This window comes from Sardina pilchardus, chromosome 13 (genome assembly GCF_963854185.1).
Source record: "Sardina pilchardus chromosome 13, fSarPil1.1, whole genome shotgun sequence".
NCBI classification, from domain to species: Eukaryota; Metazoa; Chordata; class Actinopteri; order Clupeiformes; family Clupeidae; genus Sardina; species Sardina pilchardus.
Window position 1 is genome coordinate 33,727,403 of NC_085006.1, and position 15,000 is coordinate 33,742,402.

A 15,000-nucleotide genomic window follows, 5' to 3' on the forward strand; every position below is an offset into this window, starting at 1 on the left:
GTGTGTGTGTGTGTGTGTGTGTGTGTGTGTGTGTGTGTGTGTGTGTGTGTGTGTGTGAGTGCATATGTGTGTGTGTGTGTGTGTGTGTGTGTGTGTGTGTGTGTGTGTGTGTGTGTGTGTGTGTGTGTGTGTGCATATTAGTATCCGCCTGTACCCTCCTGACAGGTGCGCACTACTGTACATGAGCCTGATGTTCTCCAGTTTCAGAAGGGGAGAGCTGATCTGCATAGCAACAGTGTGTGTGTGTGTGTGTGTGTGTGTGTGTGTGTGTGTGTGGCAGTGCAAGTGAGGGTAGTATTACTGGTAGTGCACATTTAGTAGTTAGTTTAGTTTGGTATATGTACATTCTAGTTAGTTTAGTGTGTGTGTGTGTGTTAGTTTAGTTAAGTACATGTACACATTCTTTACATTATAGTGCCGTTTTTGATCTTGAGCCTTTAACATTATAGTATAGTGTACCCCTAAACCTCTGTAGTCAGCTGTGTACCCCTAAACCTCTCTGGTCAGCTGTGTTCCCCTAAACCTCTCTAGTCAGCTGTGTTCTAAACCTCTCTGGTCAGCTGTGTTCTAAACCTCTCTAGTCAGCTGTGTTAGATAGATAGATAGATAGATACTTTATTGATCCCCAAGGGGAAATTCAAGGTCCCAGCAGCTTAAGACACCACACACAACATACAGTACATTGTAAACAGGAAAATTAAAAAGCAAATCAACAATCAACATGACTAAAGGAGCAGTAGAATACTATAGATAAGGTATGCATGAATGTACTGAGGATTGGTACTGTGATCCAGTCTGAGGTGTGTGTCAGTTGGTAGTGCAAATAAGTCCAACAGTGCAACAGTGCAAGATTAAATTCTAGTGACCAGTAATAAATATGTACAGTACAAAATGTAAGCATAGTAATAATAATAACAGTACTAATATAAATATATGGACAATTAAAATAAACTTAACATAGTAATAATATAAGAGTTAGACATGAGGGTAGACATGTAAGCCATGCCATGTAAGTGTATAAGAGGGTGGAGGTGCAGATATACTATGCATAGAAGTCCAACTCTCCTTTTCCCTTCAGTGAGGCATTGTACAGTTGTATGGCCCTGGGTACAAATGACTTTCTCAGTCTGTCTGTTGTGCATGTCATGGAGTGTAGTCTCCAGCTGATCAAGCTCTTCTGCTGTATGATAATGCTGTAGATTGGATGACAGTCATTGTCCAGGATGCTGTGTAGCTTGTTCTTCAGGGTCCTTTTGTCTGATACTGAAGTGATGCACTCCAGATCAGCTCCCACAACAGAGCCAGCCTTCCTTACCAGCCTGTCTAGTCGCCCAGCATCCCTCTTCCTAGTGCTTCCTCCCCAGCATGCCACAGCATAGAAGAGGACGCTGGCAACAACAGACTGGTAAAACATCCAGAGGAGCTTGCTGCAGACATTGAAGGAGCGCAGCCTCCTCAGGAAGTACAGCCTGCTCTGCCCTTTCTTGTATATTGCTTCAGTGTTGACTGACCAGTCCAGTTTATCGTCCAGATGTACGCCCAGGTACTTGTATGTGTTCACCACCTCCACATTGACCTCCTCAATGGTGACTGGCAGCAGAGCAGGCTTAGACCTCCTGAAATCTACCACCATCTCCTTGGTCTTGGTCGTGTTGAGTTGTAGGTGGTTGAGTCTGCACCATTGCACAAAGTCCTCCACCAGGCTCCTGTATTCCTCCTCCTGCCCATCCCTGATACATCCCACAATTGCAGTATCGTCTGAAAACTTCTGCATGTGACATGACTCCGTGTTGTAGCAGAAGTCAGACGTGTAAAGGGTGAACAGGACTGGAGAGAGCACCGTTCCCTGTGGAGCACCTGTGCTGCTGATTACAGTGTTGGAGAGGCAGTCCTTCAGTCTGACAAACTGTGGCCGCTCTGTCAGGTAGTCTGCAATCCAGGATACTAGATGAGCATCCACACCCATCTGCAGGAGCTTGTCACTCAATCTGGGGGGTTGGATGGTGTTAAAAGCACTAGAGAAGTCAAAGAACATGATTCTCACAGCACTTTTCCCCTTGTCCAGGTGAGAGTGTGTCCTGTGTAGGAGGTAGGAGATTGCATCGTCGACGCCCACTTTCTCCTGGTATGCAAACTGTAACGGATCTAGTGCATGGCGCACCTGTGGCCTAAGTATCCCCAGAACCAGTCTCTCCAGGGTCTTCATCAGGTGTGATGTGAGAGCAACTGGCCTGAAGTCATTCAGCTCACGTGGATGTGGTTTCTTGGGGACGGGGATAAGACATGATGTCTTCCACAGTGTTGGGACTTTCCCGAGACGTAGACTTTGGTTGAAGATATGCTCCAGTGGCTCTCCCAGTTCAGCAGCACAGGCCTTGAGCAGTCTTGGACACAGTCCGTCAGGTCCGGCTGCTTTCCTGGGATGGAGTTTCTTCAGCTGTCCTCTTACTTGATCTGCCGTTATGATGAGGGGGGAGGGGAGAGGAGGGGGTGAGGAGTTACCAAGGTCTTGGTCACTCCGGGGGGTAGGGGAGGAGGGGACGTGCTGCACTGGGGGTGAGGGGGGAGGTGTGAGTTGGGCAGTTAAGCCAGCAAGAGCAGTGTCCGTAGTTGATGGTGCTAGTGATGTTGATGGTGATGGTGATGGTGGACGACCATTGTCCACTGAAGCAGTTGATGGTGCTGGTGATGGTGATGATGGACGACCATTGTCCACTGAAGCAGGGCAATCAAACCTGTTGTAGAACTGGTTTAGCTGATTCGCCCTGTCCAGATCGCCCTCCACAGAGCTGCTGCTTTTCCTAAGTCCAGTGATGGTCTTCATTCCATCCCAGACCTCCTTCATGTTGTTCTCCTGCAGCTTCTGTTTTACCTTCTTCCTGTAATCCTCCTTGGCCTCTTTCAGCCTGACTTTGAGCTCCCCATGCACTTGCCTCAGCTCTGCCTGGTTCCCCTCTTTGAACGCCATCTTTTTCCTATTTAGAAGGGCCTTGACATTGCTGGTTATCCAAGGCTTGTTGTTTGGAAAGCAGCGCACAGTTCTTGTGGGAACAACAACATCCATACAGAAGTTCAGGTAGTCAGTCATGCAATGTGTGGCCTCCTCCAAATCACCATTCTGTAGTACATTCCAGTCAGTGGACTCAAAACAGTCTCTCAAAGCCTCATCTGCTCCTGGGGTCCACTTCCTGAAAGTGCGTGTGTCACATGGTAGCCTCTGCACTTTAGGTATGTACATTGGTTGCAGGTGAACAAGGTTGTGATCTGATTTTCCGAGGGGGGGGAGGGGGGTGGCGCTGTATGCATCCCTCACGTTTGCATACATGAGGTCTATTGTCCTGTTTTTCCTAGTCGGGCAATCAACAAACTGGTAGAAATTTGTGAGGGTAGAATCCAGTGTTATGTGGTTAAAGTCTCCAGAGATCGCAAAGAAAGCATCTGTGTGCTGAGTTTGGAGTCTTGCAATTGTAGAGTGAATGATGTCACACGCTACATCCGGTAGGGCTCGTGGTGGGACGTAAACACAGACAACAATGGCATGCGTGAATTCCCTCGGCAAGTAATACGGTCGAAGGCTCACTGCTATTAACTCCACATCCTTACAACATGCAGTTTCTTTAACTGTAACATGACCGGGGTTGCACCATCTGTCGTTACTGTAAATCACCAGTCCACCGCCCTTCTTCTTGCCAGAAAGTTTATTGTCTCTGTCCAAACGGGCCACGCTAAAGCCAGGTAGCTCAACGTTAGCAGTAGGGATGGAGCTAGTCAACCACGTCTCCGTGAGACATATTAAACTACATTCCCTGTATAGTTTCTGATTTCTTACCAGGGAAGCCAGTTCGTCAGTTTTGTTGGCCAGTGAGTTCACGTTTCCCATCACCATTGATGGAACTGCGGGCTTAAATATCCACTTCTTCTCCCGTATCTCCCGTCGCCTCGTCTTCACTTTGAGTCCAGCTCTGCAGCCCCGAAAGCACCATAGTTCCTCCGGGATGTTAGCGTTAGACTCACCGGCATGTATGCGTAGTGCAAGCAGCTGTTTCCTTGTGTAAACAAATTTGCTGCCGCCGAAACGGTGTTGTTGATCCATATCCATAGGATAGAATAAAAAATACTCCTTAAGTGTGTAATCCGAAGTAAGAAAGTATGTTTAAGTAAACAAAAAAACACGTAAAAACACGTAAAAACACAAAACGCTACGGAGCTACTAGGTTGCTGCCACTCTCGTCGGCGCCGGAAGTCGTATAAACCTCTGTAGTCAGCTGTGTTCTAAACCTCTCTAGTCAGCTGTGTTCTAAACCTCTCTAGTCAGCTGTGTACCCCTAAACCTCTCTAGTCAGCTGTGTTCTAAACCTCTCTAGTCAGCTGTGTTCTAAACCTCTGTAGTGGGGTCACCTTTGGTGGGGTCAGCTGGGCTGTGAGCTTGTAGCCGTCTGTTAGTGGGGGTTCGGCGGCAGCCATCTTTTAGTTCAGCTCATGTTTGGTATGTTTCGTAACTTATGTTTGAGAGTGTTAGCATATTGATAACTTATGTTTGAGTGTGTTAACTTATTCTTACTAATGTTTGAGTGTGTTAGCATATTGATTACTTGTGTTTGAGTGTATTAGCATATTGATAACTTATGTTTGAAAGCTTTAGCATATTCTTACTTATTCTTACTTATGTTTGAGTGTGTTAGCATATTCTTACAATACAGTATGTTTGAGTGTGTTAGCTTGTGTTTGAATGTGTTAGCATATTGATAACTTGTGTTTGAATGCATTAGGACATGTGTGTTTTGTGTTGGTTGCTAGGGGCTACGTGATTGCGGCCGTGCCGCAGCTGAAGATGATGGACTTCAGCGCGGTGACGAAGCAGGAGCGCCGCATGGCTCAGATCTGGCACCAGCCCGCCCACCGCCACAAACCCTCCAATCACAGCTCAGACAGCTGAGGCCTCCATGGCAACGGGACACAACAGAATAATGCAACAATAAAGTACACTTCACTGGTGCTCCGTGACTGCCCTGTCCAGTACACTGTGTGTGTGTGTGTGTGTGTGAGTACACCTCACTGGTATTCTAGACTGCCCTCCCCAGGACTTACTCTGTGTGTGTGTGTGTGTGTGTGTGTGTGTGTGTGTGTGTGTGTGTGTGTGTGTGTGAGTGTGAGTACACCTCACTGGTACTCTAGACTGCCCTCCCCAGGACTTACTCTGTGTGTGTGTGTGTGAGAGTACACTTCACTGGTGCTCTATGACTGCCCTGTCCAGTACACTGTGTGTGTGTGTGTGTGTGTGTGTGTGAGTACACTTCACTGGTGCTCTATGACTGCCCTGTCCAGTACACTGTGTGTGTGTGTGTGTGTGTGTGTGTGAGAGAGAGTACACTTCACTGGTGCTCTATGACTGCCCTGTCCAGTACACTGTGTGTGTGTGTGTGTGTGTGTGTGTGTGTGTGTGTGTGTGTGTGTGTGTGTGTGTGTGTGTGTGTGTGTGTGTGTGTGTGTGTGTGTGTGTGAGTACACCTCACTGGTACTCTAGACTGCCCTCCCCAGGACTTACTCTGTGTGTGTGTGTGTGTGTGAGAGAGTACACTTCACTGGTGCTCTATGACTGCCCTGTCCAGTACACTGTGTGTGTGTGTGTGTGTGTGTGTGTGTGTGTGTGCATAGATATATGGGGCAGTAGCGTTAGAGGCCGTGGCGTGGGGGGGGGCAGTAGAGTTAGGGGCCGTGGCGTGGGGGGGGCAGTAGCGTTAGGGGCAGTAGAGTTAGGGGCAGTAGAGTTAGGGGCCGTAGGGTTAGGGGCCGTGGCGTGGGGCAGTAGAGTTAGGGGCAGTAGAGTTAGGGACCGTAGAGTTAGGGGCAGTAGCGTTAGGGGCCGTGGCGTGGGGCAGTAGAGTTAGGGGCAGTAGAGTTAGGGGCAGTAGAGTTAGGGGCAGTAGAGTTAGGGGCCGTGGCGTGGGGCCGTGGCGTGGGGCAGTAGAGTGGGGCAGTAGAGTTAGGGGCAGTAGAGTTAGGGGCAGTAGCGTTAGGGGCCGCGGTGTGGGGCAGTAGAGTTGTGGCGTGGGGCACTGGTGCAGTTCTTCCTCCTGCGGTTACCACCGGATGAGCGGCGGCGGCGGTGAGAAGTTTGCAGACGACTCAGAGGTCAGAGGTCATTGCAGGCTCAGGGGCGGATGGCAACAGGAAGTAGTGCACGGCAACAGGAAGTAGTGCACAACAGATCTGATCAGAAGTAGCGCACGACAGATCTGATCAGATTGGGAGATTTTGTAATGGGCGGTATAAACGATATGCGATATAAAACCAAAGTCTTTTTAAATATATAAATGTCTCTGATAAAACTGGCCTGCGATAGAGATTTCCGTTATATTGCACTATCGCGGTATGCATGTTGATGACGAAATTCAGGGCTCCAGCTCCCAAACTTTTTAAGAGTGCAACCAAAAGATCCGCTTTAACCCTCTCTGGTGCAACTGAAAAAAAAGTCTAGGTCGCAGTGGTGCACCTGACGCTGCTCGAGTGAAAGAATACGTTTCATTAGCAAGTTTTCGTTGTAAGCTAGGTGGGCAATTTAACAAAAGAATAGAAATAATTCCCCCTCTCCTTGGCCCGCTTTCTCTCCCTCTCCCTCTCCCTCTCTCTCCCTCCGTCTCGTGCGCGCTCAATGGACACCCGCCCCTTGACATGCACAATCCAAATAAAACATTCACAATCTTGAAAGCAATGATGCATAGAATTTGACTAGCTAATTATTGTTAATGTAAAATCCGGCTAGCATCATGCTACACATATTTGATTAAAACAATTGCATTCAATTTGACTGATCGTCTCAATACCAGCTAATGTTTTCCAACTAAAAGGGCCTTGTCCTTGACAATGAGCTTGGCAAATATCACTGTAATACATAAATGTGGCAAAGACCCCTTGGACTGTTCATCTTATAGACCCATAAGTCTTTTAGATCATGACTACAAGATTATTACTAAAGCATTAGCGAAAAGACTTGAAACCATCATGCCTAAAGTTATCAACCCAGACCAAGCAGGATTTATTAAAGGAAGATACTCCACCGACAACATTAGAAGGTTGTTGAATATAACTAATTACTTGAATGTGAACCAAAGGCCTTCTCTGCTTCTATCCTTGAATGCAGAGAAGGCCTTCGATAGAGTCGAGTGGAACTTCCTCTTCAGCGTATTGTATAAGTTAAACATGGGAGATAACTTTATTGAGTGGATCAAAACAATCTACCAAGCTCCGAGAGCAGCAGTTATTACTAACGGTTTGACATCCGTCCCGTTCAACTTGAGGAGAGGTACGAGACAAGGGTGTCCGCTGTCAACCTCATTGTTTGCGATAGTGATTGAGACATTAGCAACATCTGTACGAGATAACATCAACATAAAAGGAGTACACATTAGTGAAGACAATCATAAATTATCTTTATATGCTGATGACATAGTCTTATATATTGAGCAACCAGAACATTCTTTACCACACCTATATAACATAATTGAACAATTTGGGGAATTCTCGGGATATAAGATAAATTACAATAAATCTAATGCATGTCTTTTACATATGAACCCAACAGAAGAAATGCAAAAATTATACCCATTTAAATGGTCACCAGATGGTTTCAAATATTTAGGAGTACACTTCACACCACAACTAGCTGATTTATTTAAAAAGAACTACACTCCCCTTACTAATGACATCAACAACGATCTAAGTAGATGGGCCAAACTACCTCTATCTCTTTTAGGGAGGATAAACGTCATCAGAATGAATATTCTTCCGAGACTGAACTTTCTCTTTCAAAATGTACCTTGCTACTTGTCCGTAATATTCTTTAAAAAGTTGAACAGTCATATTTAAAAATTTATATGGTCCAATAAGAAACCAAGGATCAAACTACTGACCCTAATGAAACCTGAGCCCAAGGGTGGTCTAGGTCTTCCCAATTTCCAACACTACTATTGGTCAGCCCAACTGAGAAACATACTATCATGGTCACTGGGAAGACCAGACTCCCATTGGGTACAAATAGAAGCAGGATATGTTGACCCGATACCTCTAGACTCTCTTATATTTATCAAACATTTTAAAAAGATAAAAAACATGGGCCAATATTTTACTGTTGTGAATACACTGTCTGTTTGGCGAGACTGTTTGAGAAAAGTGGGTACTACTAAATGCATTTCTGTATACTCATCTGTTCATCAAAACCCTGATTTAAAACAATATTTGCATTTAACTGACCAATGGAGACACTTGGGGATATCTCAACTTAAAGATATGTTTAATAAAAACTGGAAACTTAAAACATTCCAAGAACTAAGTGGAGAATTTAATCTACCTAATTCAGATTTTCTCAAATATATGCAGATCCAGAGCATTATAAAATCACTAATTAAAGAAGACAAGTTACATTTCGAATTGACTGAACTGGAAGAGAATCTAATCACACCATACTATCAAAGGCCAAATTAGTAAATTATATAACATTTTGAATCAGAGATGCCAAACTGTTTTCCCAGCCCTTTTGAAGATCTGGGAAACTGACTTATCTATGAAACTTGATGAAAATAGCTGGCAAAATATATGTGAACGAATTTTCTTCCCATTTACAAGCAATAAGATTAAAGAAACAAACTTCAAATTTATTCATAAACTCTATCTCACTCCTAGGAAAATGCATACAATTTCTAAAGAAAACTCACCAAACTGTCCAAGATGCAAAATCAAGGAAGGTACATTTCTACACATGTTCTGGAACTGCGATAAATTGAACAATTTCTGGAAGATGATTCACTCATTTACAAAAGCTGTACTGGAATTAGATTTTGAGATGTCCCCATGTGTCTATCTACTTAACGACATAAGCAGTCGCCACTTGGACCAAAAGAAATGCAGACTGTTGATTTCCATCACACACTTTGCAAAGAAATGTATTCTTCTCTGGTGGAAAAATGAACTTGCACCAACATTTAATATGTTCACAGAACAGATCTTTCAATTTCTTCCCCTGGAGAAGATAACACTTGAAAACCACAATATGGGTGAACTATTCCATGACCTTTGGAATCCACTTCTTTTCCATTTGGAAAAGCATGGGACATGAACATCTTCCAATCTAGACACTCCAAGGCGTACATAATGGACTGAAGTTTAACCTCATCTCTGTGATCTGTTAATATACTGGTTGTTTAATTTTTTTTTTTTTTTTTTTACTATTTTTTATTATTTACTTTTTGTTATTTACTGTTGTTCTTTTTATTTTTCCTTTTGTGTGTATTTGTGATATTGCTACAGGTGTGTGTGTGGAAGCAGGTGTGTGTGTAAGCATGCATGGGCACGTAGGTAACTACACGCCCACGCATGGTGTGAGTGAGCGTGTGCGTGAGGAGGAAGAAGGTGTGATGGGGACGTAGAGCACTAAAACAAATCTGTTCATGAGATCCATTGAAACTTTTAATACAAATGTATAAATTAACCCTTCTGCGATTGATTGAAAAATAAAAAGATGTAATACTAAAAGGGCCTGTCCCAAGGAGAAAAAGTATCAGCCTACCTTGAAACCTGCGGTAGGTGGCAGTGTAGTGGATGAAGATTTTAAGGGATATTCCGCCATTTTAAGGGATATTCCGCCATTTTAAGGGATATTCCGCCATTTTGGGAAATAAGCTGAGTTTCCACTTCCCCTCCAGCAATTGGGAAAATTACCGGAAATCTTAGTCACTTTCAGGCATGACGGCTAGCAGGTGAGATGCTAATGGTCTAATCCGATTCAATGATCTATGCTAGGCTAAAGCTAAAAGTTGTATCGCCAGACTCACAGAATGGCTGGATGAACGGGAAAAAGGTAAATATCAATTGTTTTGCTCGAGGGGAGGTGGAAAATTAACTTATTTCCACAAAATGGCGGGATATCCCTTTAAATGAATAAGTGCAAATGTATAAATGTATAAATGTAAACAAATCACTCAGCGCAGGAATTCCCCAACCCTCAATACAACAACATCAGTCTCAGCGTACTTCCAAATCTTTTAATGCAGAATTCCATGTCACCAGAATAGAGAACACAAGTTAGGCATGAGTTGAGTTGAACAGAACTGATTTCGGCGCCAGCTTACGCACAGACAAACGAGTCCTGGTAGTAGCGCACACACACACACACACACACACACACACACACACATCCTTGCCGGGACAAACGGTCCCACATAAAAACAAAAGGAGCGTTTCAAGAGCACACTGCAATCTGGCAGCATTTCATTAATCCCATAATTCAGTAATTAATTAATTAATCCATCCCATAATCAATTAATCCATTAAAAGCAGGAAGTGGGTCGGCGGAGTCCCTTTAGAAGCCCGGCGGCGCCCGGCCCAGAATGCACCTCTGCGGGGGCGTCGGCACGCACACGTTAAAAGACCAATAAATAACCAGATGGGCGGAGCCACAAAGGGGCAGAAGGCGGGGCCTAATCAGACCAGCTTGCCAGGGGGTGGGGCTAAGTATGTCATGTGACTGCAGGGGGTGGGGCTAAGTAGGTCATGTGACTGCAGGGGGCAGGAGGGGGGGGGGGTTAGAACGGGACACACCGACTCTGGGGGTTACAGTAATGACCGCGCACACACACACACACACACACACACGTGCAAGCGCACACACACACATTGAGAGGAGCTCGAAACACAAATGAACAGTTGTGTGAACCCACCACCAGCCATCAGAACAATCCCTCCAGAACACACACTCATTAGGGGATTTCACACACACTCACTAGGGGGAGGACAGACGCAGTGCAGGGGTGTGTGTGCGCGTGAGATAGTGTGCGTGCATGAACATGGCCGAGTCTGGTGTGTGTGTGTGTGTGTGTGTGTGTGTGTTGGTGAAGAGTGACCGCATTTAGCTGTGTGTGTGTGGGGGGGGGGGGGATTGTGGGTAAGGAGGCGTTTGGGGGAGGGGCTTATGGGGACGTTGTGGGAGGGGCTTATGGGACGGCGAACTGCACCACCAGCTCCTCCTTGGCGTCCACCTTGATCTGGGAGATGGCACTGTACGCGTACGCAGCCACCTTAGACACCTGCAGAGAACACACACACACACACACACACACAGGTTATACACACGCACTGTACGCATACGCAGCCACCTTAGACACCTGCAGGGGCACAGAACACACACACACACACACACACACACACAGGTTATACACACGCACTGTACGCATACGCAGCCACCTTAGACACCTGCAGAGAACACACACACACACACACAGGTTATACACACGCACTGTACGCATACGCAGCCACCTTAGACACCTGCAGGGGCACAGAACACACACACACACACACACACACACACACACACACACACACACACACACACACACAGGTTATACACACGCACTGTACGCATACGCAGCCACCTTAGACACCTGCAGGGGCACAGAACACACACACACACACACACACACACACACACACACACACACACACAGGTTATACACACGCACTGTACGCGTACGCAGCCATCTTAGACACCTGCAGAGAACACACAGTTATACACACACACGCACTGTACGCGTACGCAGCGACCTTAGACACCAGCAGGGGCAGAGAACACACACACACACACGCGCACAGTACGCGTAGAGAATGGGTCACTAACGTCTCTTCTGCATCTGTGTGTGTGTTAGTGTCGTCGTCAGACGTCAGACATGTCATATGTGAGATGAGGGAGTGAGTGAGTGTGTATGTAATATGTGTGTGTGTGTGTGTACCTGTAGCAGGTCTGCCGTGGGTATCAGGTCGGAGGCGAGCACTTGGTGGGGCTGGCTAGTGAGGGAGGTGTGTGTGTGTGTGTGTGTGTACCTGTAGCAGGTCTGCCGAGGGTATCAGGTCTGAGGCGAGCACTTGGTGGGGCTGGCTAGTGAGGGAGGGAAGGGGTGCAGGCTTCTTCTGACTGAGTGTGGAGCTCAGAACGGCCAACTTAGTGCTGAAACACACACACACACACACAGAGAAAAAGAGAGAGAGAAAAAGAGAGAGAGAGACAGCCACACACACACACACACACACACAGTAAACAAATGTGTTTGCTTACACAGATACACAAATAAGTTGTACATACGTTGGTGAGCATTGATATTTTAATACATGTGATACATGTTGGACCAAAAAGTGGACCAACAGAAAAAGTTCTCAGTTCTTTTTGTGCTCACACTGAGCTTATGAGAAAGAGGACTGGGTTCTCTTCCTGGTCCAGTTAAGCTTTGTTGGGGCCTCAGTCCTCTTTCTGTTCACACCAGATCCTCTAGAGAGCTCTCAGACCCCTACTGCACTGCATCAGAGAGGGTTAAAGCGGAGCGAGAGGCCCCAACGTTCGACCATTTCCGCGTTCTATTATTGCAATGGGGTTGGGAGGGAATCCCCCTTTATGCAGACCAGAGTACGCCCTCGCTGCATTAATGTCAATGGGAGACTTGTGGAATGTTATCAATAAATTGGTCATTATGGCTTTCTGGATTTGTTGACGGTATTTTGGACAATTTTGTCATAATCTGTAAGTTGTTCCGATCATTTTAAGCCTACTAGTGTATTTTTTAGTGTATGGATCTGTTAAGAAAAGAACTTAATATCAGACTATGCTGCTGCCGGTTACTTTCTGGTTGCTAGCTAGCTAGCTAGCTAGCCGCTTAGCTAAGGTAATGTTTTAAACGGAGCAGTGTAATTTCTTTGAAGTGACAACTACCTGAATAACATTAGTGACATTAGTTAAAGTGGGTAGTTTATACTCAAGTGAACTTGCAACGGTATACAGTTTAAGCGGAGTCTTTCAACTTGTGACCTGGCAGCGCATAGCTGTATTGTTATGGTTAATGGCATTCACTTACATAGCTTTTTTAAGCTGGCGTTTGCTAACTAGCTAGCTCGGTTCACAGACTAATTCAATGATTCAGTCCGTGTCCTATAGAATGATTCATTGGTATCATGCATGATTTTAGACAGTAATACTGTAAACACAATTATGTTTATCTGCTCTTATCATGTTAGAGAGAGTTTATTTAGTGACTACTGTCCCGTTTTGCTCCCATAGTATCGTATTGTGTTGCAGACTTGCAGTATCTTGATAGTAATGAAGGATCTTTGACTGAATCCTGGGTCCTGGCTGCAACGGTCACGTGACTAAGCTACGGCAAACGGAGAAGGTTAAACCACAGTGCAAAAAGGCGAATGGGAACCCGGTGCGCTTTGTGTTCACAATGCCTGGATTAGGCGAACTGTACCACGGACCGAGGTGTTCTCAGTTCGGTTCGTTTTAAAGGGTTCTGGGTACGGTTGGAGTGTTCACATGCGCAAAAAATGCTGAGTCATTGATCGCAGTGTAGCATTACCTAACTAGCCGGTCAGGGTGTAGCGTTACCTAGCTAGCCGGTCAGGGTGTAGCGTTACCAAGCTAGCCGGTCAGGGTGTAGCGTTACCTAGCTAGCCGGTCAGGGTGTAGCGTTACCTAGCTAGCCGGCAGTGTTGCCAGATTGGGTTGACTGAAATCCGCCCAATCACCCCGCCGCCTTCAGCAAAAAACCGCCCGATGACGTTTTTCTCATAGAGAACCATTGAACTCAAAATGTTATTTACCCGCCAACAGCTTATTTCCTCCCGCCGAACGATATTAAAGAAGCCCAATTGGGCGGGCGCCCGCCCAATCTGGCAACACTGCTAGCCGGTCAGGGTGTAGCGTTACCTAGCTAACAGCATCAGACGTTAAACGGTAAGGAGTGGTGATCTCAGCGGAGAGCTTTCTGCCGTTTCTACATTGTGCATCAGACATTAGCAAAGTAATTTCAATATCTCGATTATTGATTTTGTTAAAAATGTGATTTATACTCCACTACGGAAATATGTTTCAACAGCCCTAGTGCATGTTTCTGTGTGTGTGTGTGTGTGTGTGCCTGTACTGCCGTGCTTTGTCAATGTACTCGTGCTGCTCCGTGTGTGTGTGTGTGTGTGTGTGTGTGTACCTGTACTGCCGTGCTTTGTCCATGTACTCATGCTGCTCCATGCCTTGTGAGTCTGCAGCCGACACATCGATGATGCTCCTGGGGAAGATGGAGGGATAGAGAGAGATCATGAGAGGTGAAGAAATATAATGATGGAGGGATATGGAGATGAAGAGGGAGGTGAAGAGATATAATGATGGAGGGATATGGAGATGAAGAGGGAGGTGAAGAGATATAATGATGGAGGGATATGGAGATGAAGAGGGAGGTGAAGAGATATAATGATGGAGGGATATGGAGATGAAGAGGGAGGTGAAGAGACACATAAAGATGAAGGTGAAGAAGTAGAATAGGGAACCTAAGTGACGCGCATCTACTTCCGGCCCATTGGACCTAAATCGTGAACATTTATGAACGGGAGTCAATGGAGAGATAATAATAATTTTTTGGTCCCTTTCGAATTGTACTGTGCATTTCACATATGATGTGTGTGAATTTAAAAGACAATTTTTCACGTAAATAAAGTACTGTTATTCAATAGACTTTAAAAGTTATGTTAGTTTTGTGCGAATTCACCCAGTGGACTACATGTCTCGTCTCAAACGATGTACGCCACCAACACCAACATTAAACGAGCGGCTCGCTAGTTAGTTAGCTGTTATGCTAGTTAGCGGTTACATCTTGCTGCCAACTATGTCACTTTACTGTAGTTTATGTACAGTCTATGGACGAATACAACTTATTTGGAGTGTTTAATGCTCTGACTCGTGGTATTTTCACCGGCAAGGGGGGAGCTCAAATAAGACCTGCTGTTGCTGGTGCCGGTGGCTGTGCCTGTGAGGTGGGCTAACGTCACTAATGCGACTGATGTGTTTGTAGTCGATGGAATTATGATATTTCACAATGTTGTAATTCACTAGTTACGAAATGAACTGCAAATGTCTTTACATGAAAATTTGACTTTAAAATTGACAAAACATCATATGTGTAATTCATGGCACAA

The 15,000-nt window shown here is 45.5% G+C and overlaps 2 protein-coding genes across 3 annotated transcripts in view; one reads left to right on the forward strand and one right to left on the reverse strand.

The window, feature by feature from the left end:
- Positions 1-5,026, forward strand: part of lrrc51 (leucine rich repeat containing 51) — a gene marked incomplete at its 5' end in the record, with an annotated part of 6,593 nt that extends 1,567 nt beyond the window's left edge. The window contains one exon of the mRNA XM_062553282.1: positions 4,798-5,026. Within this exon, the coding sequence (XP_062409266.1) occupies positions 4,798-4,936 (139 nt within the window). The remainder of the gene's footprint in view (positions 1-4,797) is intronic.
- Positions 5,027-10,022: 4,996 nt separating this feature from the next.
- The window catches only part of lamtor1 (late endosomal/lysosomal adaptor, MAPK and MTOR activator 1), an 8,172-nt gene continuing 3,194 nt past the window's right edge, over positions 10,023-15,000 (reverse strand). Inside the window, exons 3-5 of one of the 2 annotated variants that reach the window (XM_062552755.1) lie at positions 14,019-14,096; positions 11,869-11,992; positions 10,023-11,078 (exon numbers count right to left, since the gene is read on the reverse strand). In XM_062552755.1, the coding sequence (XP_062408739.1) occupies positions 10,986-11,078; positions 11,869-11,992; positions 14,019-14,096 (295 nt within the window). In that variant the 3' untranslated portion in view covers positions 10,023-10,985. Of the gene's footprint in view, positions 11,079-11,375; positions 11,433-11,868; positions 11,993-14,018; positions 14,097-15,000 lie in introns of those variants that run through there. The other variant, XM_062552756.1, reaches the window with a different exon arrangement.